Source organism: Narcine bancroftii, chromosome 5 (genome assembly GCF_036971445.1).
Source record: "Narcine bancroftii isolate sNarBan1 chromosome 5, sNarBan1.hap1, whole genome shotgun sequence".
In the NCBI taxonomy this organism is placed as follows: Eukaryota; Metazoa; Chordata; class Chondrichthyes; order Torpediniformes; family Narcinidae; genus Narcine; species Narcine bancroftii.
The window spans coordinates 136,963,036-136,985,754 of record NC_091473.1 but is presented as its reverse complement, the minus strand read 5'-3'; the positions used below and the strand labels follow the sequence as shown (position 1 = coordinate 136,985,754).

The 22,719-nt window shown below is 51.6% G+C and overlaps 2 protein-coding genes across 5 annotated transcripts in view; both read right to left on the bottom strand.

Annotated features, from left to right (window-relative positions):
- The window catches only part of LOC138765341 (uncharacterized), a 104,566-nt gene that overhangs the window by 44,027 nt on the left and 37,820 nt on the right, over window positions 1-22,719 (bottom strand). The window lies entirely within an intron of this gene.
- On the bottom strand, window positions 6,228-21,725 carry LOC138764000 (glycogen synthase kinase-3 beta-like). Of its 4 annotated transcripts, XR_011357952.1 has the most exons (5): window positions 21,455-21,725; window positions 19,150-19,232; window positions 14,640-14,737; window positions 10,293-10,367; window positions 6,228-6,506 (listed from the first exon to the last, which is right to left on the bottom strand). XR_011357952.1 is itself a non-coding variant. In XM_069939164.1 (2 exons), the coding sequence occupies exons 1-2, from the start codon at window positions 21,710-21,712 to the stop codon at window positions 6,426-6,428; spliced, it is 339 nt and encodes a 112-aa protein (XP_069795265.1). In that variant the 5' UTR covers window positions 21,713-21,725; the 3' UTR covers window positions 6,228-6,425. The 4 variants fall into 4 exon arrangements, 1 of the variants encoding a protein (XP_069795265.1); XR_011357951.1 differs by lacking the exon at window positions 10,293-10,367 and having other exon boundaries at window positions 21,455-21,708; XR_011357953.1 differs by lacking the exons at window positions 10,293-10,367; window positions 14,640-14,737.

The window sequence follows — 22,719 nt, the reverse complement described above, 5'->3', positions numbered from 1 at the left end:
CTGTCATTGCTTTGGAGCAAAGGAAACTGTGGTACCAAACCAATAGAGTAGATGTTATAGGCCTAGCGAAAAGGAAGAGAGAGTGACTACAAACTCAATCTATTGAATGAATCAGTGGGAGAAAAGAATGGGAAGCAATTCAAGGCAAAACTCTTCATCAGAGAACAGGGTGGGAGGCCTGAGGCAGGGACTCTCACAGAATTGGCAAACCAGGCCAGGGTAAGACACAACAGACAGAGTCAGAAGGAGTAAAAATAAGGCCTAGTGATTGGAGTTAATAATGAAAAGGACTGGAGAAACCCAGCAGTTCCAACAGCACCCATAGTCGGCCAAGATATACGAGCAATGTTTTGGGCTAAGTTATGAACAATTGCTGGCAAGCACCGGAATTAAAAAGGTGGGGACAGGAGGGCAGGGGAAGGGGAGGGAGGGAAGCACAGCTGGACATGGATAATAGGGCAGGACTGAAAAGCTGTGAATCGATGAGGGGACAGGTGGGGGTCTGTGAATGCAGAGCTGGATGAAAGAAGTCAAGAGGGATAGGGAAAGAGAGAGACACAGGGTGGGGACTGTTCGAAAGGAGACATGGGGTTAGACAAAGAGAAAGCAGCAGTGAGATGACAAAGGGAGGCAGAGATAAAAGGTCAAGTGGGTAAGTGTGTGAATAGGATGGTGTGGGTGGATAGAAGAACAAAGGCAACCTGTATGAGAATCTGACAAGTGGAGGTGAGAATGGGAGTAGAAAGAGAGAATAGGTCGAAAGTGAATCCCTGGCGGACTGTTACCTGGCACAGATCAGGCTTCCACTTTATGACAAGTCACTAGAAAATCTTTCATGTCCTCTTTGGGGTCTCCTCAAGAAGAACATTTGATGTATTATCACTGTTGCAACAAACAAAATATCACTGTCCCCTCCCCTCCCCCACCCCCTCTCTCTTGCCAAGCCCCCTTCCACTCACCGTCCCCCTAGTCCCACTCCCCTCCCCCTACTCTTTGCACGGCTCCCCTCCCTCCCTCCATCTTTCACATCCCCCCCGGCCTTCTCCCTGCCCTTTCCCGGCCCCTCATCCCCTCCCCCAGCTCATCGTCCCCTCCCCGTCCCTTGCTCCTCCCCTTCCCCTCTTCTCCTTCCCCTAACGTGCCCCCACCCCTGGATCCTGCCTCTCCCCGTACCTTGAGCACTCCTACCCTTGAACCCCGCCCACCCGGCTCCCCGTAGACTCCCTCCCATTAACCGGCCATCCTCTCCACCCTCCCTCCCCGGCCCCTCCCCTCACCCTGCCCGTCCCCTCCCCTCCCTCTACCCGGCCCCTCCCACACCCCCTACCCGGCCCCTCCCACTCCCCTTTCCAGGTCCCTCCCCCTGCTCGGCCCCTCACCTTGCCCCGCCCCTCCCCATCCCCGTACCCTCATGACCAATCCAATCGCCGCCTCACTGAGTCAACCCATTGGCTCGCGCCACTGAACCAACCAATCAGCAAGTGAGGGAACTCACAGGTTCACCCAATGAGAAGCTCCAGTCAGAAAACAGAGGCTGGCGAAGGAGACCCTTCAGCCCTTCCACCTCAACTACCCCAACAACTCAATCCCATTCTGGTGAAACTCAGTTTCTCTTTATCTGAGCTCCAGGATTCCTCTGATATTAAGAAATACATTGAACTCCAACTGCAAGTGAGACTCTTGATTCTCTCACTTTGTTCCTTTTTATCACCACTTTCCATTTCATGTCCTCTACTTTTGTTCAAGTCTCTGCATCGAAGTTCCATGCATTTGTCCCCTCCACAAATGTGGACGGCAATAAACTCATCACAAGTCCATGGAACCCAATTTCAAACCTCCCGGATGGAGAATCCCAAGGATATTACATTTTCATTCAAGACATTCCTTAAAGTCGAAGCAGCCGAGAGGTGATTTGGAAATTGGGACACTTAGTTCCCGGTTCCTTTGCATTATCATCACTGGATCTGTGTTGGATTTGTCCTTTCTGGTTTCAAATTGATCAATAATATGTTTAAAAACGACCAGAGGTTCATCCACATGACCACGAGGGGCCGAGAGCAACAAAGGGGACTCCCTCCTGCTCTCCGCCCGCCCAAATATCAATGTGATCTACCGGGATCGTTGTCAAAATCGCCGAGGACCCCTTCCACCCGGCCAACAACATCTCCAGTTGTTCCCCTCGGGCAAGAGATCCAAGAATATCAGAGCCGGTACAAGCAGCCCCAGGAACAGGGCAGGGAGAATGTTAAACGATTGATGAATTGTTCAGACAAATACACCACGATTTTACTATTTATTCAACAACACTGAGTTATTCTTCTGGATGGACCTCACCTGCATCATTTGTCTGTCTGTGTGTCGATCTGGTTGTGTTTTTACATGGGCTTCCCCCAAGATCGCGGTTTCATCGGGTTGTACTTGTGCAATCAAATGGTAATAAATTACCCCAGCCCCAAGAATGGATTTTATTCACAAATTATTTACAAAGAGGAAGACTGTTCCAAGATTTTTCACCTCCTCGTGTTGCATCCATACATTCCCTTCACTGCACGTTGCTGCATAGGGACTCTGTTTAGCTTCATTGCCACAACCTTGTGGTTCCAATGTGATTTTCCTGCCTGAACCATGCAGATTTGGTCTGGGTGGATCATCTACCCTAAAGTAGACTTGACTCGATTGGTAAGCGCCTTGGACAGGATTTTATACTTGGCTTTTAATTATGATATGGGTCTCCAACTCCAGATACCCTCCTTAAGACAAGGGTAATGATGTCCTTCCACATGGTCTGACATGCTGCCTGCCAGAAGCAAAGCATTGTAGAATTCCTGACCCACCCACTCCCAGATATGAACAACATAGCCAGTCTCCCCGAGCTGGGGGTGTCTGTACTGCTCCTCATCTCCTGCAATTGGGGCTTTCTTCTCCACCAGCCCCACAAGACAACCCAGACTGCTGGACAGAAGGCAGAGTTATGGAGAGATCACGGGTAGCTTGAGAAGGGTGGAGTCTATCCAGGAGCCCAATAACAGCAGGGAACCCAAGTGGAAGGGGGAGAAAGTGCATTCGATGGTGTGCCAGCAGGACGTTGCTGAGGGTGTGGATTCCCTCGGGCTCTGAGGAGAGAAGGTGCTGGTCGTTCCAATGGTTTAGGTGAGGCCAGGGCCCAAATGCGAAGGGGCGCAGGTCATCAAGGGCAGATCTAACAGTTGACTGGAAGTGTTGTGGGGATACTGAGGGCTGGTAGAGGAGCATAAGGAGGAGGCAGTTGTGTTTTGACAAGGGAGTGCTGAGGGAGAGGCCACATAGTTGGGACTTCGAAGCAATGCGCCTCTGATTGTCTGCAGGGATGGGACCTGTCAATAAAACTGCAGACATTAAGGACACAACGTCTTTGTCCCAGGATCATCAGGAAGGAGATATGGAGGAACAAAATCAGGACTGCCAGGCAGGGAAATAACTACTTCCCACAGGCTATGAGATGGAAAATGCAATGTGAGTTGGATGGGTCCGAAGAATGAAAAGGTGTCTTTACAAAAATGAAACCATTTTATTAATTTAATGACAATGGTAGAGAATAAAAGAGACAAGATGTCTGCCAAGCAGCGAACTTTGAAGGCACTTCCTGAAACGGAGACATTGAAATCACACGGATGGTTCTGGCCAGAATGAGGACGCCTTCTTCTGGAAGGAGGTGAGGTGAAGCAGGGGTAATGGGGAAGGCAGTCAGGGAATGGGCACAGGGAAGGGGAAGGTGGAGAAGAGGGCTTAGGGAGGGGGAGGAGTGCTTTTTGCGTGGTTGGGGAAGGGTTTGGGGATGGTGTTGGGGAGGGTAGTGAGAGGGGAGAGGAGGCGGTTGGGGAGGGGAGGGGAGGGGAGGGTATGGGGAGGGGGAAGGGGAGAGGGGAGGGGAGTGGAGGGGAGGGGGAGGAGGTGGGTGAGGGGGAGGGGATGGGGAGAGGGGAGTGGAAGGGGAGGGGGAGGGGGAGGGGGGAGGGGGAGGGGGGAGGGGCGGGGGAGGGGCGGGGGCGGGGCGGGGCGGGGGAGGGGCGGGGGAGGGGCGGGGGAGGGGCGGGGGAGGGGCGGGGGAGGGGCGGGGGAGGGGCGGGGGAGGGGCGGGGGAGGGGCGGGGGAGGGGCGGGGGAGGGGCGGGGGAGGGGCGGGGGAGGGGCGGGGGAGGGGCGGGGGAGGGGCGGGGAGGGGCGGGGAGGGGCGGGGAGGGGCGGGGGAGGGGCGGGGAGGGGCGGGGAGGGGCGGGGAGGGGCGGGGAGGGGCGGGGCGGGGCGGGGCGGGGCGGGGAGGGGCGGGGCGGGGCGGGGGCGGGGGGCGGGGGCGGGGGCGCGGGGGCGCGGGGCGGGGGCGCGGGGCGGGGGCGCGGGGCGGGGGCGCGGGGCGGGGGCGCGGGGAGGGGGCGCGGGGAGGGGGCGCGGGGAGGGGGCGCGGGGAGGGGGCGCGGGCAGGGGGCGCGGGCAGGGGGCGCGGGCAGGGGGCGCGGGGAGGGGGCGCGGGGAGGGGGCGCGGGGAGGGGGCGCGGGGAGGGGGCGCGGGGAGGGGGCGCGGGGAGGGGGCGCGGGGAGGGGGCGCGGGGAGGGGGCGCGGGGAGGGGGCGCGGGGAGGGGGCGCGGGGAGGGGGCGCGGGGAGGGGGCGCGGGGAGGGGGCGCGGGGAGGGGGCGCGGGGAGGGGGCGCGGGCAGGGGGCGCGGGCAGGGGGCGCGGGGAGGGGGCGCGGGGAGGGGGCGCGGGGAGGGGGCGCGGGGAGGGGGCGCGGGGAGGGGGCGCGGGGAGGGGGCGCGGGGAGGGGGCGCGGGGAGGGGGCGCGGGGAGGGGGCGCGGGGAGGGGGCGCGGGGAGGGGGGGCGCGGGGAGGGGGCGCGGGGAGGGGGCGCGGGGAGGGGGCGCGGGGAGGGGGCGCGGGGAGGGGGCGCGGGGAGGGGGCGCGGGGAGGGGGCGCGGGGAGGGGGCGCGGGGAGGGGGCGCGGGGAGGGGGCGCGGGGAGGGGGCGCGGGGTTGGGGCGCGGGGAGGGGGCGCGGGGAGGGGGCGCGGGGAGGGGGCGCGGGGAGGGGGCGCGGGGAGGGGGCGCGGGGAGGGGGCGCGGGGAGGGGGCGCGGGGAGGGGGCGCGGGGAGGGGGCGCGGGGAGGGGGCGCGGGGAGGGGGCGCGGGGAGGGGGCGCGGGGAGGGGGCGCGGGGAGGGGGCGCGGGGAGGGGGCGCGGGGAGGGGGCGCGGGGAGGGGGCGCGGGGAGGGGGCGCGGGGAGGGGGCGCGGGGAGGGGGCGCGGGGAGGGGGCGCGGGGAGGGGGCGCGGGGAGGGGGCGCGGGGAGGGGGCGCGGGGAGGGGGCGCGGGGAGGGGGCGCGGGGAGGGGGCGCGGGGAGGGGGCGCGGGGAGGGGGCGCGGGGAGGGGGCGCGGGGAGGGGGCGCGGGGAGGGGGCGCGGGGAGGGGGCGCGGGGAGGGGGCGCGGGGAGGGGGCGCGGGGAGGGGGCGCGGGGAGGGGGCGCGGGGAGGGGGCGCGGGGAGGGGGCGCGGGGAGGGGGCGCGGGGAGGGGGCGCGGGGAGGGGGCGCGGGGAGGGGGCGCGGGGAGGGGGCGCGGGGAGGGGGCGCGGGGAGGGGGCGCGGGGAGGGGGCGCGGGGAGGGGGCGCGGGGAGGGGGCGCGGGGAGGGGGCGCGGGGAGGGGGCGCGGGGAGGGGGCGCGGGGAGGGGGCGCGGGGAGGGGGCGCGGGGAGGGGGCGCGGGGAGGGGGCGCGGGGAGGGGGCGCGGGGAGGGGGCGCGGGGAGGGGGCGCGGGGAGGGGGCGCGGGGAGGGGGCGCGGGGAGGGGGCGCGGGGAGGGGGCGCGGGGAGGGGGCGCGGGGAGGGGGCGCGGGGAGGGGGCGCGGGGAGGGGGCGCGGGGAGGGGGCGCGGGGAGGGGGCGCGGGGAGGGGCGGGGAGGGGGGCGGGGCGGGGAGGGGCGGGGCGGGGCGGGGCGGGGCGGGGCGGGGCGGGGCGGGGCGGGGAGGGGCGGGGAGGGGCGGGGAGGGGCGGGGAGGGGCGGGGAGGGGCGGGGAGGGGCGGGGAGGGGCGGGGAGGGGCGGGGAGGGGCGGGGAGGGGCGGGGAGGGGCGGGGAGGGGCGGGGAGGGGCGGGGAGGGGCGGGGAGGGGCGGGGAGGGGCGGGGAGGGGCGGGGAGGGGCGGGGAGGAGGGGAGGGGAGGAGGGGAGGAGGGGAGGAGGGGAGGGGAGGAGGGGAGGGGAGGAGGGGAGGGGAGGAGGGGAGGAGGGGAGGGGAGGAGGGGAGGGGAGGAGGGGAGGGGAGGAGGGGAGAGGAGGGAGTAGAGGGGCTAGGGCAGGGGATAGGTTAAGTGGAAGGGGGAAAGGCAAGGGGAAGTGTAAGGGGAATGGTTGAAAATGGGGTGCTTGCTCGTGGAAGGGGAAGAAGGAGGGGTTCAGGCCGTCATGGGATTGTCCATCCCTCTTCACTGCAAGGCCAGATGGTTGTAGACACCTGGCTCGTCTCCATAGTTTGCTCCTTCTCCTGGGAAGAGAAGCATGTGTTAATGACGAACTGTTTCCTGGACCTGACCACGTTGACTGAGGAGGATCCAAATCACTCCCCCCAATCCCCACACTTCAGCCTTTCCATTTCCACTCCTTTTGATCTGGTGTGTGTGAGTAACCCACGATCTTGTCTCTTCTTCTCAGGCTCACCATCATCCAAAACCTTGTTCACCACTTCATGGCAGCAAGGTGTTGGACAAATCACGGACTAGTTGAGCCCCTTCAGCTGTTCCATCCGAACCTACCCCACAACAATATAACTCTTCCTTCCCTCACATGAATTTATATTCACGTACCTATCTTCGAGTCTTTTCAATATCCCTATTGTACCAGTTTTGACCATCACCACTTCAACGCATTCCAGGGACCCACTACACTGTTAAAAAAACATATCGCTCTCGTCTCCGCTAAACGTTTCTCCTCTCATCTTATTTAGGAGTCCTCTGGTATTCTTGCCCCAGAATAAATGTGTTGGTTGTCAACCCAATCTGTACCTCTCATCATCTCGTGGGCCTCTATTTCACTCACCTCTCATCCTTCTTTGGTGTCCAGAGAAAAGCCCTAACTCTGCTAACCTTGCCTCATCAGACCTTTTCCAATCCAGCCACCATCCTTGTAAATCTCCTCTGCACTCTCTCCAAAGCTTCCACGTCCATCCTGTCATGAGGCAACCAGGAATGCACGCAACAGCCCAGTGTGGTCTGACTCAAGATTTAGAGTTCTGCAACTTTACTTCTCCGTTCTTGAACTCAATTCCCCTGATTAATGAAGGCCAGCACTCAATACTCCTCCTTAACTAACCTATCAATTTGCGCAGCAACCTTGGGAGATCTATGGAGATGGACCTTAACATTTCTCTGATCTGCCACACTGTTAATAATGCTGCCATTAACCACGAACTCTGCCCTCAAGTACAACCTTCAAAATTGCATCACTTCACATTTCTCCAGATTGATCACCATCTGCCAATTCTCTATGACAACGTTCTACATTGTCCACAACACCACTACCTTTGATTCATCCGCTGATGTCCTCACCCTTCCACGCCCATCGACATTAATAAAAAAAAACACACAGCAGGGGTCCCAGGACACTGGAGCATTGGCCTCCAGGCATCATATGTTGCATATCATCATATAACCATTTATGGAGTGGAAACAGGCCATGTTCCATCTACTACTACTCTCTCCTTTCTGCAGGCAAATGAATTCTGAATCCAAACAACCAAGGCTCCATGGATTCCATGCCTCAGGACGTACTGAATAAGGCCACTGTGGTGACCTAGCCCAAAACCTCAAAAAAATCCACGTGTAGCACCCTTTTACCTTCCTCAATTTCCTTCATCACCTCCTTGGAAAACTCAATCATGAACATGGGGCGAGCCCTAGGACTGCGGTGTGGAGGCTTCCCTAAACAAGGAAGGCACTGTTCAATGGAGGAGTAACAAGCCTCCACTCATTCTCCAGCCCTGGCCCACACAAAGACAGGAGTGGGGTTCCATTCACAGTCCAGTGACCCATCATCCATCTCAGCCATGTTAACGGCTCCACTCACCAGAAAGTCCCGGACCCTCCAAACTCTCCCTCTTTCCCTTTCCACTGCCCATCACACCCACCGCGCCCTCCTCCAGTCAGAGAGAAACTTTCGCTGTCCTGACCATCTCCCGCTTGCTTCCACCGATCCCCTCATAACCCCCCCTTCTCCACCACCAGCATCCACCAATCACCTGCCAATGCCATCTCACCCGCCTCCTGTATCAACCAATCACCTGCCAGTCCCCTTTCCCTGTATCCGCAAATATCTAGACTGATATATCTAGGAACCAACTCGGGAGCAGGCCATTTTAGATTGGGTATTATGCAATGATAAGGGGATAATCAACACTCTAGTTGTGCGAGGCCCTTTGGGTAGGAGTGATCACAATATGATCGAATTCTCACTCGACATGGAGAGTGATGAAATTAAAACCGAGACTAAGGTCCTGAATTTAACTAAAGAGAATTATGATGGTATGAGACGGGAGTTGAGTAAGATTGATTTCGTGGTTTATGGGGGAGTTGACTGTGGATAGGCGATGGACAGCATTCACAGATCTAATCGAGAAATTGCAAAAATCGTTTATACCGGTTTGGCATAAAAATAAACCAAAAAAGGTGACTCTATATAACCACTTACAGCACAGAACAGGCCAGTTCAGCCCTACTAGTCAAGGCCTTAGCAAATCCCCACCCTCCTAGTCCCAGTGACCAGCAACCGGTCCATACCCCTCTAGTCCACTCCTATTCATGTAACGATCCAGTCTTTCCTTAAACATAACCAATGATCCCGCCTCAACCACGTCTGTCGGAAGCTCATTCCACATCCCCACCACCCTTTGCATAATGAAATTTCCCCACATGTTCCCCTTAAAATTTTCCCCCTTCAATCTTCAACCATGCCCTCTCGTTTGAATCTCCCCCACTCTTAATTGAAAAAGCCTATCCACGTTTACTCTGTCTGTCCCTTTTAAAATCTTAAACACCTCTATCAAGTCCCCTCTCAATCTTCTACGCTCCAAAGAAAAAAGCCCCAGTCTGCAATACCTTTCCCTGTAACTCAAACCCTGAAATCCTGTCAACATTCTCGTGAACCTTCTCTGCACTCTCTCTATTTTGTTTATATATCTCCTATAATTTCGTGACCAAAACTGTACATAGTACTCCAAATTTGGCCTCACCAATGCCTTGTACAATTTCATCATAACCTCCCTACTCTTGAATTCAATACTCAAATTTATGAAGGCCAACATTCCAAATGCCTTCTTCACCACACCATCCACCTGAGTATCAGCCTTGAGGTTACTATTTACCAGAACTCCTAAATCCCTTTGTTGCTCTGCACGCCTCAATTGTCGACCATTCAATGTATATGACCTATTTAAATTTGCCTTTCCAAAATGCAGCACCTCACATTTATCTGTATTAAATTCCATCAGCCATTTCTCAGCCCACACCTCCAGCCTTCCTAAATCACCTTTTAATCTACGGTAATCCACCTCACTGTCCACAACACCACCGACCGTTGTGTCATCCGCAAACTTGCTTATCCAATTCTCCACCCCTACATCCAGATCGTTAATATATATAACAAATAATAGTGGACCCAGGACCGAACCCTGAGGAACTCCACTAGTCACCGGCCTCAAATTGGACAAACAATTTTCTACCACGTCTCTTTGACACCTCCCATCCAACCACTGCTGAATCCATTTCACTTCCACCTTATTTATACCTAATGCCTCTACCTTTTTTCCTAACCTCCTGTGGGGAACTTTGTCAAAAGCTTTGCTAAAGTCCAAATAGACAACATCCACAGCTTTCCCTTCATCAACCATTTTTGTAACCCCCTCGAAGAACTCAAAATGTTTTGTCAAGCATGATCTACCCCTGACAAAACCATGCTGATTACTCCCTCGCAATCCCTGAACCTCCAAATAATTGTAAATACCATCGCTCAGAACACTTTCCATCAACTTGCCCACCACAGATGTCAGACTCACAGGCCTAGAATTCCCAGGTTTACATTTAGACCCTTTCTTAAACAGCGGAACAACATGCACCACCCTCCAATCCTTTGGCACCACCCCCGTGGCCAGTGACATCCTAAATATCTCTGTTAATGGCCCCACTAACCGTCCACTAGTCTCCCTGAGTGTCCTAGGGAATATTTTGTCCGGTCCAGGAGATTTATCCACCTTTATCTTTTTTAACACAGCCATCAATACCTCCTCGGTTATCCTTATATGCTTCATGACCTCCCCACGATTCTTCTTTACTTCAACTGGTTCAACATTTTTTTCCTGAGTGAATACCGAGGCAAAGAAATCATTCAAAATTTGCCCCATTTCCTCTGACTTCTCACTCAGCCTACCCTCGCTATCTACAAGGGGACCAATTTTATCCCTCACTAATCTTTTACTTTTAATGTACTTATAGAAACCCTTTGAATTTATTTTTACTCTGTCAGCCAAAACCTCTTCATGCCTTTTTTTGGCCTTTCTAATTTTTTTCTTAAGATTCCTTCTACACTCCTTGTAGTCCTCCTTCAACTTCTCAGCTCCCTGCTCTTTATACCTCTTGTACACCTCCCTTTTTCTCCAAACCAAATTTCCAATATTCCTCGAAAACCAAGCCTCCCTCTGACTTCCAGCCTTTCCTTTGATCCACACTGTAAAATAACTACGCTGTACCCTCAAAATTTCTTAGTTGTATATCCTCCATTTTTCATTTACATCCATACCTGAAAATATCCTGTCCTGTTCAATACGCCCCAAATCCCTTCTTATTCCTTTGAAATTTGCTCTTTTCCAATCCAGAACCTCAACTGATCTATCACATCTAAAACAAATGTATCCAGGAATATTAAGATGCCAGTTGCAATATCGTGACCCCAAGTATCTGTCCATGCTCTCAGCTCATCTACCTTGTTCACTATGCTTCTTGCATTAAAATATATGCATCTCAGAGAATGACCCTCACATATATTCTCTTTTTTACCTTCTACCCTAATCTCCATCCTACCTTTCTTATCTTTTTTATTCCTAGCTAGGTGGCCATACTCCCTGGACACTGCTCTCAAACTCTGTTCCCGACCCCCCTGCCAAACTAGTTTAAACCTTCCCCCACAGCTCTAGCAAATCTGCTTGCCAGCACATTGGTCCCCCTCCAGTTCAAGTGGAGTCCGTCCCTCTTGTAACAGTTCCGACATTCCCCAGAAGAGATCCCAATGATCCAGAAATCTTATCCCTTTCACCCTGCATCATCTCTTTAGCCACGCATTCAACCTCCACATCCTCCTATTTCTACCCTCACTAGCTCGTGGCACGGGCAGCAATCCAGAGATTACTACCTTGGAGGTCCTGTTTTTTAACTTCCTACCTAATTCCACATAATCCTGGTTCAGGACCTCATCCCCACTTCTAACTAAGTCATTGGTCCCCACATGGACCACGACTTCTGGCTGTTCTCCTTCCCCTTGCAGAATGCAATGTACTCGATCAGAGATATCCCTGACCCTGGCACCAGGGAGGCAACATACCAACCTGGATCCCCGATCTCATCCCACAAACCTTCTATCTGTCCCTCTGACTAATGAATCCCCAACTACAAGAATCCTATCCTTATCCTTCTTTCCGATCTGAACCTCAGGGGCAGCCCCTGTGCCAGCGACCTGACACCCACGAATCGTCCCTGATAGGCTGTTCAACCCAGCAGTATCCAAAGCCAAATACATGTTGCTGAGGGGCACTTCCACAGGGGTACTCTGCACTGGCGCTCTCCCTCCTTTCCTCACAGTCACCCAATTCCCTGACTCCTGCCTTCTAGGGGTGACTGTCTCCCTGTAACTCCTCTCTATCACTGCCTCTGCTTCCCTTATGATCCTCAGTTCATCCATTTGCAGCTCAAGCTCCCGAACACGGTCACTCATTATATACAATAGGATGCACCTTTTGCAGATGAAGTCATCAGGAACAGCTGTGCAGTCTCTGATTTCCCACATCCCACAATTGGAACACTTAACTACCCCAACTGACTCCATTTCCTCCTTTCTTACTATAACACCCTTGACTAATAAGTTACTTCTTAGCCCCTGCTCACCGAAGTCCCTCGAGCCAAAGTCCCTACTCCTTCACTGGGCCACTCCTCGAGCCAAAGTCCCCACTCCTTCACTGGGCCACTCACTCACTTCGACGCTCCACGCTGGCAGCTCCCTCCTTTTCTACTCCTTTTATTAGCCCCTTACCAATTAACCCCAATTAACTCCCGGCTCCTCCTCCTCCTCCTCTCACCTGACACCCGGCACTGACTCACTGTCTCCTCCGACCCCAAGTCTGACCTGACCGTGGATAACAAGGGAAATTGGAGACAGTATTAGGTCCAAAGTGAGAGCATATCCATTGGCCAAAAAAATTACCACAGCCAAACAGTGGGAGCAGTTCAAGATGCATCAAAGGAGGACAAAGGGATTAATCAAGAGAGCAAAAATAAATTACGAAAGTAAGCTTGCAGCAAATATAAAAACCGACTGCAAAAGCTTTTATAAATATGTCAAGAGGAAAAGATTGGTGAAATCCAGAGTAGGTCCTTTGCAGTCGGAATCAGGGAATATCTAATGGGGAATAAGGAAATGGCAGACCAATTAAAATCTTACTTTAGTTCTATTTTTACAAGAGAGGATACAAATAACCTCCCAAGGATGTTGGGAAACATAGAGACTAATGCAAGTGAGGAACTGAAAGAAATCAGTATCTCTAAGGACATGGTCTTGGGGAAATTGATGGGACTGAACGCAGATAAATCCCAAGGGCCCGATAATCTACATCCTAGGGTACTTAAGGAAGTGAACATTCAGATAGCAGATGCTTTAAGAATTATTTTCCAGAACTCAACAGACTCAGGATCAGTACCCATGGATTGGAGGGTAGCTAATGTTACCCAACTATTTAAAAATTGGAATAGAGAAAACGCAGGGAATTATAGGGCTGTGAGCCTGACATCAGAAGTGGGCAAAATGATGGAATCCATTATTAAGGATGTAATAGCGGAGCATATGACTAGCAGAGAAGGGATCGGACGGAGTCAACATGGATTTACAAAAGGTAAATCGCGCTAAACAAATCTATTGGAAATCTTCGAGATTGTGACAGGTAAAATAAATGGGGGAGAGCCAGTGGATGTGGTCTACCTGGACTTCCAAAAGGCCTTCGATAAGGTCCCGCATAAACCACTGGCTTCCAAAATCAAGGCTCATGGGATTGGGGGCAAAGTATTGATGTGGTTGAGAACTGTCTGGCAGGTAGAAGACAGAGAGTTGGGATAAATGGCTCGTTTTCTGAGTGGCAGGCGGTGACCAGTGGGGTGCCACGGGGATCTGTACTGGGACCCCAGCTGTTCACAATTTACATTAATGATTCAGATAAGGGGATTGGATGTAATATCTCCAAATTTGCAGATGACACTAAGCTAGGAGGGGTTGTGTGCACGGAAGAGGGGGTCAGGAAGCTCCAGTGTTATTTGGATAAATTGAGGGACTGGGCAGATCCATGGCAAATGCACTACAATGTGGATAAATGTGAGGTGATCCACTTTGGTGATACAAACCGCAGGGCAGATTACTATTTGAATGGCAATAGATTAAGAGATGGGGAAGTGCAGAGAGACCTAGGGGTACTTGTACACCAGTCTCTGAAGGCGAGCATGCAAGTACAGCAGGCAGTTAAAAAGGCAAATGCTATGTTGGCCTTCATATAAAGAGTGCTTGAGTATAGGAACAAGGATACCTTACTGCAGCTGTACAGGGCCTTGGTGAGACCCCACCTGGAGTATTGTGTGCAGTTTTGGTCACCTTATCTAAGGAAGGAAGTTCTTGCAATGGAGGGAGTGCAGAGGCGATTCACCAGGCTGATACCTGGAATGGCAGGAATGACTTATGAGGAAAGATTGCGCAAATTGGGATTGTACTCGCTGGAGTTTAGAAGATTGAGAGGGGATCTCATAGAGACATATAAAATTCTGGCAGGACAGGACAGAATGGATGCAGATTGGATGTTTCCAAGGATGGGAAAATCCAGAACCCGGGGCCATGTTTTGAGGATAATAGGCAAACCATTTAGGACCGAGATGAGGACGAATTTCTTTACCCAAAGGGTGGTGAATCTGTGGAATTCATTGCCACCCAGGGCAGTAGAGGCAGGTTCATTAAATATATTTAAGAGGGAATTAGATCTATTTCTTCAGTATAAGTGTATTAAAGGTTACGAAGAGAAGGCGGGGACGGGGTACTGAACTTAAAGATCAGCCATGATTTTGTTGAATGGCGGAGCAGGCTCGAAGGGTCGAATGACCTACTCCTGCTCCGATGTTTCTATGTTTCTATCCTGACAGTTCCCTTCCCCTTCCACCTGTATTCACCAAGCACCTCGCTTTTCCTTTCCCACATATATCCACCAATCAGCTCTCTCACCCTCTCCCACCTTCTGCTGCAGGTCTCATCTGGACGGGCAGGTCTGGGTGAAGGGTAGGGTGAGGTTGGGTCTGACCCACCCCACCACTCCTGACTCAACATTGCTTACCTTGATCATCTTCACCAGCTGCTCCACCCCACTGTCCCTGGGGAAGATGAGCTGTCCCAATAGCAGCTCAGCCAACACACAGCCAGCTGAATAGATATCTGCAAGAGAGGGAAGGCCTGGAGTCAATGTCACAGGGTACCGAGGTTCGTGAGAGATGGTGGAGTTGAGTGTGGGTACTGTCCCATTGAACAACCTGGGGTCAGACACAGGGTGAAGCTCTGAGATGTGCAGAGCAACAAAGACAGTACCCCGGTTCCGCATGCTCTCCGTAACCTTCAATACCCTTATACATAAGAAATAGATCTAATTCCCTCTTAAATATACTTAATGACACACTCTGAGGCACCTCACCCTCCCTCTCCCTAGTACTTCTTACCCTATATAACCATATAACCACTTACAACACAGAACAGGCCAGTTCGGCCCTACTAGTCCATGCCGTAGCAAATCCCCACCCTCCTAGTCCCACTGACCACCATCCGGTCCATACCCCTCCAGTCCTCTCCTATCCATGTAATGATCCAGTCTTTCCTTAAACGTAACCAATGATCCCGCCTCAACCACGTCTATAGGAAGCTCATTCCACATCCCCACAACCCTCTGCGTAAAGAATTTTCCACTCATGTTCCCCGTATAATTATCCTTCAAACTTAAACCGTCCTCGAGTTTGAAACTCCCACTTTCTTAATTGAAAAAGCCTATCCACATTTACTCTGTCTGTCCCTTTTAAAATCTTAAACACCTCTATGAAGTCGCCCCTCAATCTTCTACGCTCCAGAGACAAAAGCCCCAGTTTGCACAACCTTTCCCTGTAAATCAAACCTTGAAATCCTGTCAACATTCTCATGAACCTTCTCTGCACTCTCTCTATTTTGTTTATATCTTTCCTATAATTTGGTGACCAAAACTGTACACAGTACTCCAAATTTGGCCTCACCAATGCCTTGTACAATTTCACCATAACCTCCCTACTCTTGAATTCAATACTCCAATTTATGAAGGACAACATTCCAAATGACTTCTTCACCACACCATCTACCTGAATATCAGCCTTTGAGGGTACTATTTACCATAACTCCTAAATCCCTTTGTTGCTCTGCACGCCTCAATTGTCGACCATTCAATGTATATGACCTATTTAAATTTGCCTTTCCAAAATGCAGCACCTCACATTTATCTGATTTAAATTCCATCAGCCATTTCTCAGCCCACACCTCCAGCCTTCCTAAATCACCTTTTAATCTACGGTAATCTACCTCACTGTCCACAACACCACCGACCTTTGTGTCATCCGCAAACTTGCTTATCCAATTCTCCACCCCTACATCCAGATCGTTTATATATATAACAAATAATAGTGGACCCAGGATAGAACCCTGAGGAACTCCACTAGTCACCGGCCTCCAATTGGACAAACAATTTTCTACCACGACTCTCTGACACCTCCCATCCAACCATTGCTGAATCCATTTCACTACCACCTTCTTTATACTTTATGCCTCTACCTTTCTTCCTAACCTCCTGTGGGGAACTTTTTCAAAAGCTTTACTAAAGTCCAAATAGACAACATCCACAACTTTCCCTTCATCAAACTTTTCTGTAACCCCCTCGAAGAACTCAAAATGTTTTGTCAAGCATGATCTACCCCTGACAAAACCATGCTGATTACTCCCTATCAATCCCTGTACCTCCAAAAATTTGTAAATACCATCCCTCAGAACACTTTCCATCAACTTGCCCATGACAGACGTCAGACATACAGGCCTATAATTCCTAGGTTTGCATTTGGACCCTTTCTTAAACAGAGGAACAACATGCGCCACCCTCCAATCCTTTGGCACCACCCCCGTGGCCAGTGACATCCTAAATATCTCTGTTAATGGCCCCACTAACCGTCCACTAGCCTCACTGAGTGTCCTAGGGAATATTTTGTCCGGTCCGGGAGATTTATCCACCTTTATCTTTTTTAACACAGCCATCACTACCTCCTCGGTTATCCATATATGCTTCATGACGACCCCACTATTCTTCTTAACTTCAACTGGTTCAACATTTTTTTCCTGAGTGAATACCGAGGCAAAGAAATCATTCAAAATTTGCCCCATTTCCTCTGACTTCTCACTCAGCCTACTCTCGCTATCTACAAGGGGACCAATTTTATCCCTCACTAATCTTTTACTTTTAATGTATTTATAGAAACCCTTTGGATTTATTTTTACTCTGTCAGCCAAAACCTCTTCATGCCTTTTTTTGGCCTTTCTAATTTTTTTCTTAAGATTCCTTCTACACTCCTTGTAGTCCTCCTTCAACTTCTCAGCTCCCTGCTCTTTATACCTCTTGTACACCTCCCTTTTTCTCCTAACCAAATTTCCAATATTCCTCAAAAACCAAGCCTCCCTATGACTTCCAGCCTTTCCTTTGATCCACACTGGGACATAACTACTCTGTACCCTCAAAATTTCTTATTTGAATATCCTCCATTTTTCATTAACATCCTTACCTGAAAATATCCTGTCCCACTCAATACTCCCCAAATCCCTTCTTATTCCTTCGAAATTTGCTCTTTTCCAATCCAGAACCTCAACTGATCTATCACATCTAAAACAAATGTATCCAGGAATATTAAGGTGCCAGTTGCAATATCATGACCCCAAGTATCTGTCCATGCTCTCAGCTCATCTACCTTGTTCACTTTGCTTCTTGCATTAAAATATATGCATCTCAGAGAATGACCCTCACATATATTCTCTTTTTTACATTCTACCCTTATCTCCATCCTACCTTTCTTATCTTTTTTATTCCTATCTAGGAGGCCATACTCCCTGGACACTGCTTTCACACTCTGTTCCCCACCCCCCTGCCAAACTAGTTTAAACCATCCCCCACAGCTCTAGCAAATCTGCTTGCCAGCACATTGGTCCCCCTGCAGTTCAAGTGGAGTCCGTCCCTCTTTTACAGGTCCGACCTTCCCCAGAAGAGATCCCAATGATCCAGAAATCTTATCCCTTGCCCCCTGCACAATCTCATTAGCCACGCATTCATCCTCCACATCCTCCTATTTCTACCCTCACTAGCTCGTGGCACGGGCAGCAATCCAGAAATTACTACCTTGGAGGTCCTGTTTTTTAACTTCCTACCAAATTCTACATAATCCTGTTTCAGGACCTCATCCCCACTTTTAAGTAAGTCATAGGTCCCCACATGGACCACGACTTCTGGCTGTTCTCCTTCCCCTTGCAGAATGCAATGTACTCGATCAGAGATATCCCTGACCCTGGCACCAGGGAGGCAACATACCAACCTGGATCCCCGATCACATCCCACAAACCTTCTATCTGTCCCTCTGACTAATGAATCCCCAACTACAAGAATCCTATCCTTATCCTTCTTTCCCTTCTAAATCTCAGGGGAAGCCCAGTGTCAGACACCTGACCCCCACGACTCGTCCCTGATAAGCTGTTCCCCACAGCAGTATCCAAAGCCAAATACATGTTGCTGAGGGGCAATTCCACAGGGGTACTCTGCACTGGCGCCCTCCCTCCTTTCCTCACAGACACCCAATTCCCTGACTCCTGCCTTCTAGGGGTGACTGTCTCCCTGTAACTCCTCTCTATCACTGCCTCTGCTTCCCTTATGATCCTCAGTTCATCCATTTGCAGCTCAAGCTCCCCAACACGGTCACTCATGATATACAATTGGATGCACCTTTTGCACATGTAGTCGTCAGGAACAGCTGTGCAGTCTCTGATTTCCAACATCCCACAATTGGAGCACTTAACTACCCCAACTGACTCCATTTCCTCATTTCTTACTATAATACCCTTGACTAATAAGTTCCTTCTTAGACCCTGCCCACCGAAGTCCCTCGAGCCAAAGTCCCTACTCCTTCACTGGGCCACTCCTCGAGCCAAAGTCCCCACTCCTTCACTGGGCCACTCCTCGAGCCAAAGTCCCCACTCCTTCACTGGGCCACTCCTCGAGCCAAAGTCCCCACTCCTTCACTGGGCCGCTCCTCGAGCCAAAGTCCCCATTCCTTCACTGGGCCACTCCTTGAGCCAAAGTCCCCACTCCTTCACTGGGCCACTCGTCGAGCCAAAGTCCCCACTCCTTCACTGGGCCACTCCTCGAGCCAAAGTCCCCACTCCTTCACTGGGCCACTCCTCGAGCCAAAGTCCCCACTCCTTCACTGGGCCACTCCTCGAGCCAAAGTCCCCACTCATTCACTGGGCCACTCCTCGAGCCAAAGTCCCCACTCCTTCACTGGGCCACTCCTCGAGCCAAAGTCCCCACTCCTTCACTGGGCCACTCACTCACTTCGACGCTCCACGCTGGCCGCTCCCTCCTTTTCTACTCCTTTTATTAGCCCCTTACCAATTAACCCCAATTAACTCCAAGCTCCTCCTTCTCCTCCTCGCACCCGACACCAGGCACTGACTCACTGTCTCCTCCAAACCCGAGTCTGACCTGCCTGAGCCCAAGTCCCGGTAAGTGCAGCTTTTATTTGACTCACCCTCTGATTCTGTCTCTTGGATCCTCCTCCTCTCACCTGACACCAGGCACTGACTCACTGTCTCCTCCGACCCCAAGTCTGACCTGACCGCGGATAACAAGGGAAATTGGAGACAATATTAGGTCCAAAGAGAGAGCATATCAATTGGCCAAAAAAATTACCACAACCGAAGACTGGGATCAGTTCAAGATGCATCAAAGGAGGACAAAGGGATTAATCAAGAGAGCAAAAATAAATTACGAATGGAAGCTTGCGGAAAATATAAAAACCGACTGCAAAAGCTTTTATAAATATGTCAAGAGGAAAAGATTGGTGAAATCCAGAGTAGGTCCTTTGCAGTCGGAATCAGGGAATATCTAATGGGGAATTAGGAAATGGCAGACCAATTAAAATCTTACTTTAGTTCTGTTTTTACAAGAGAGGATACAAATAACCTCCCAAGGATGTTGGGAAACATAGAGACTAATGCAAGGGAGTAACTGAAAGAAATCAGTATATCTAAGGACATGGTCTTGGGGAAATTGATGGGATTGAAGGCCCATAAATCCCAAGGGCCTGATAATCTACATCTTAGGGTACTTAAGGAAGTGGCCATTCAGATAGCAGATGCTTTAAGAATTATTTTCCAGAACTCGATAGACTCAGGATCAGTACCCATGAATTGGAGGGTCGCTAATGTTACCCCACTATTTAAAAATTGGGGTAGAGAAAAAGCGGGGAATTATATGCGGGTGAGCCTGACATCAGTAGTGGGCAAAATGATGGAATCCATTATTAAGGATGAAATAGCGGAGCATATGACTAGCAGAGAAGGGATTGGAGGGAGTCAACATGGATTTACAAAAGGTAAATCGTGCTTGACAAATCTATTGGAATTCTTTGAGATGGTGACAGGTAAAATAAATGGGGGAGAGCCAGGGGATGTGGTCTACCGGGACTTCCAAAAGTCCTTCGATAAGGTCCCACATAAATGACTGGCTTCCAAAATCAAGGCTCATGGGATTGGGGGCAAAGTATTGATGTGGATTGAGAACTGTCTGGCAGGTAGAAGACAGAGAGTTGGGATAAATGGCTCGTTTTCTGAGTGGAAGACGGAGACCAGTGGGGTGCCACAGGGATCTGTGCTGGGACCCCATCTGTTCACAATTTACATTAATTATCTGGATGAGGGGATTGGATGTAATATCTCCAAATTTGCAGATGACACTAAGCTAGGAGGGGTTGTGTGCACGGAAGAGGGGGTCAGGAAGCTCCAGTGTGATTTGGATAAATTGAGGGACTGGGCAGATCCATGGCAAATGCACTACAATGTGGTTAAATGTGAGGTTATCCACTTTGGTAATACAAACCGGAGGGCAGATTACTATTTGAATGGCAATAGATTAAGAGATGGGGAAGTGCAGAGAGACCTAGGGGCACTTGTACACCAGTCTCTGAAGGCGAGCATGCAGGTAGTGCAGGCGGTTAAAAAGGCAAATGGTATTTTGTCCTTCATATAAAGAGTGTTTGAGTATAGGAACAAGGATACCTTACTGCAGCTGTACAGGGCCTTGGTGAGACCCCACCTGGAGTATTGTGTGCACTTTTGGTCACCTTATCTAAGGAAGGAAGTGCTTGCAATGGAGGGAGTGCAGAGGCGATTCACCAGGGTGATACCTGGAATGGCAGGAATGACTTATGAGGAAAGATTGCGCAAATTGGGATTGTACTCGCTGGAGTTTAGAAGATTGACAGGGGATCTCATAGAGACGTATAAAATTCTGGCAGGACTGGACAGAATGGATGCAGATGGGATGTTCCCAAGGATGGGAAAATCCAGAACCCGGGGCCATGGTTTGAGGATAATTGGCAAACCATTTAGGAACTTCTTGACCCAGAGGGTGGTGAATCTGTGGAATTCATTGCAACAGAGGGCAGTGGAGGCAGGTTCATTAAATATATTTAAGAGGGAATTACATCTATTTCTTAAGTATAAGGTTATTAAAGGTTACGGAGAGAAGGCGGGGACGTGGCACTGAATTTAAGATCAGACATGATTTCGTTGAATGGCAGAGCAGGCTCGAAGGGTCGAATGACCTACTCCTGCTCCTATGTTTCTATATTTCTATCCTGACAGTTCCCTCACCCTTCCACCTGTATTCACCAAGCACCTCGCATGTCACTTCCCACATATATCCACCAATCAGCTCTCTCACCCTCTCCCACCTTCTGCTGCGGGTCTCATCTGGACGGGCAGGTCTGGGTGTAGGGTAGGGTGAGGTTGGGTCTGACCCACCCCCAGCACTCCTGATTCAACATTGCTTACCTTGGTCGTCTGCACCAGCTGCTCCACCCCACTGTCCCTGGGGAAGATTAGCTGTCCCAATAACAGCTCAGCCAACACACAGCCAGCTGAATAGATATCTGCAAGAGAGGGAAGGCCTGGAGTCAATGTCACAGGGTGCCGAGGGACGTGAGAGATGGTGTAGTTGAGTGTGGGGACTGTCCAATTGAACAACCCGGGGGGGTGAGACACAGGGTGAAGCTCCCTCTGCACCGTCATATCACACACTCTAATGCACATCACCCTCCCTTGCCCTGGTACCTCTCCCTCCCTCTCCATGGTCCTGCATACCCTATATAACCATATAACCCCTTACAGCACAGAACAGGCCAGTTCAGCACTACTAGTCCATGCCGTAACAAATCCCCACCCTCCTAGTCCCACTGAGCAGCGCCTGGTCCATACCCCTACAGTCCTCTCCTATCCATGTAACTATCTAGTCTTTCCTTAAATGTAACCAATGATCCCGCCTCAACCACGTCTGCCGGAAGCTCATTCCACATCCCCACCACCCTCTGCGTAAAGAAATTTCCCCTCATGTTCCCCTTATAATTTTCCCCCTTCAATCGTAAACCATGCCCTCTCGTTTGAATCTCCCCCACTCTTAATTGAAAAAGCCTATCCACGTTTACTGTGTCCCTTTTAAAATCTTAAACACCTCTATCAAGTCCCCTCTCAATCTTATACACTCCAGAGAATAAAGCCCCAGTCTGCATAACCTTTCCCTGTAACTCAGACCCTGAAATCCTGTCAACATTCTCGTGAACCTTCTCTGCACTCTCTCTATTTTGTTTATTTCTTTCCTATAATTTTGTGACCAAAATTGTACACAGTACTCCAAATTTGGCCTTACCAATGCCTTGTACAATTTCATCATAACCTCCCTACTCTTGAATTCAATACTCCGATTTATGAAGGCCAACATTCCAAATGCCTTCGTCACCACACCTTCTATCTGAGTATCAGCCCTGAGGGTACTATTTACCATCACTCCTAAATCCCTTTGTTGCTCTGCACATCTCAATAGCCTACCATTTAATGTATTTGACCTATTTAGATTTGCTTCCACTCTCTGGCACCTCTATCTCTGGCACCTCTCTCATCCTCCACCTCTCTGGCACCTCTTTCTCTGGCATATCCCTCATCCCTCTCTATGTCACATCTCTCCCTCGGATAACTCTGCCTCAATCTATCTCTTTCCACCTTGGATGAAGCTTTCTCTATTTTACATGAGTACACTCAACACG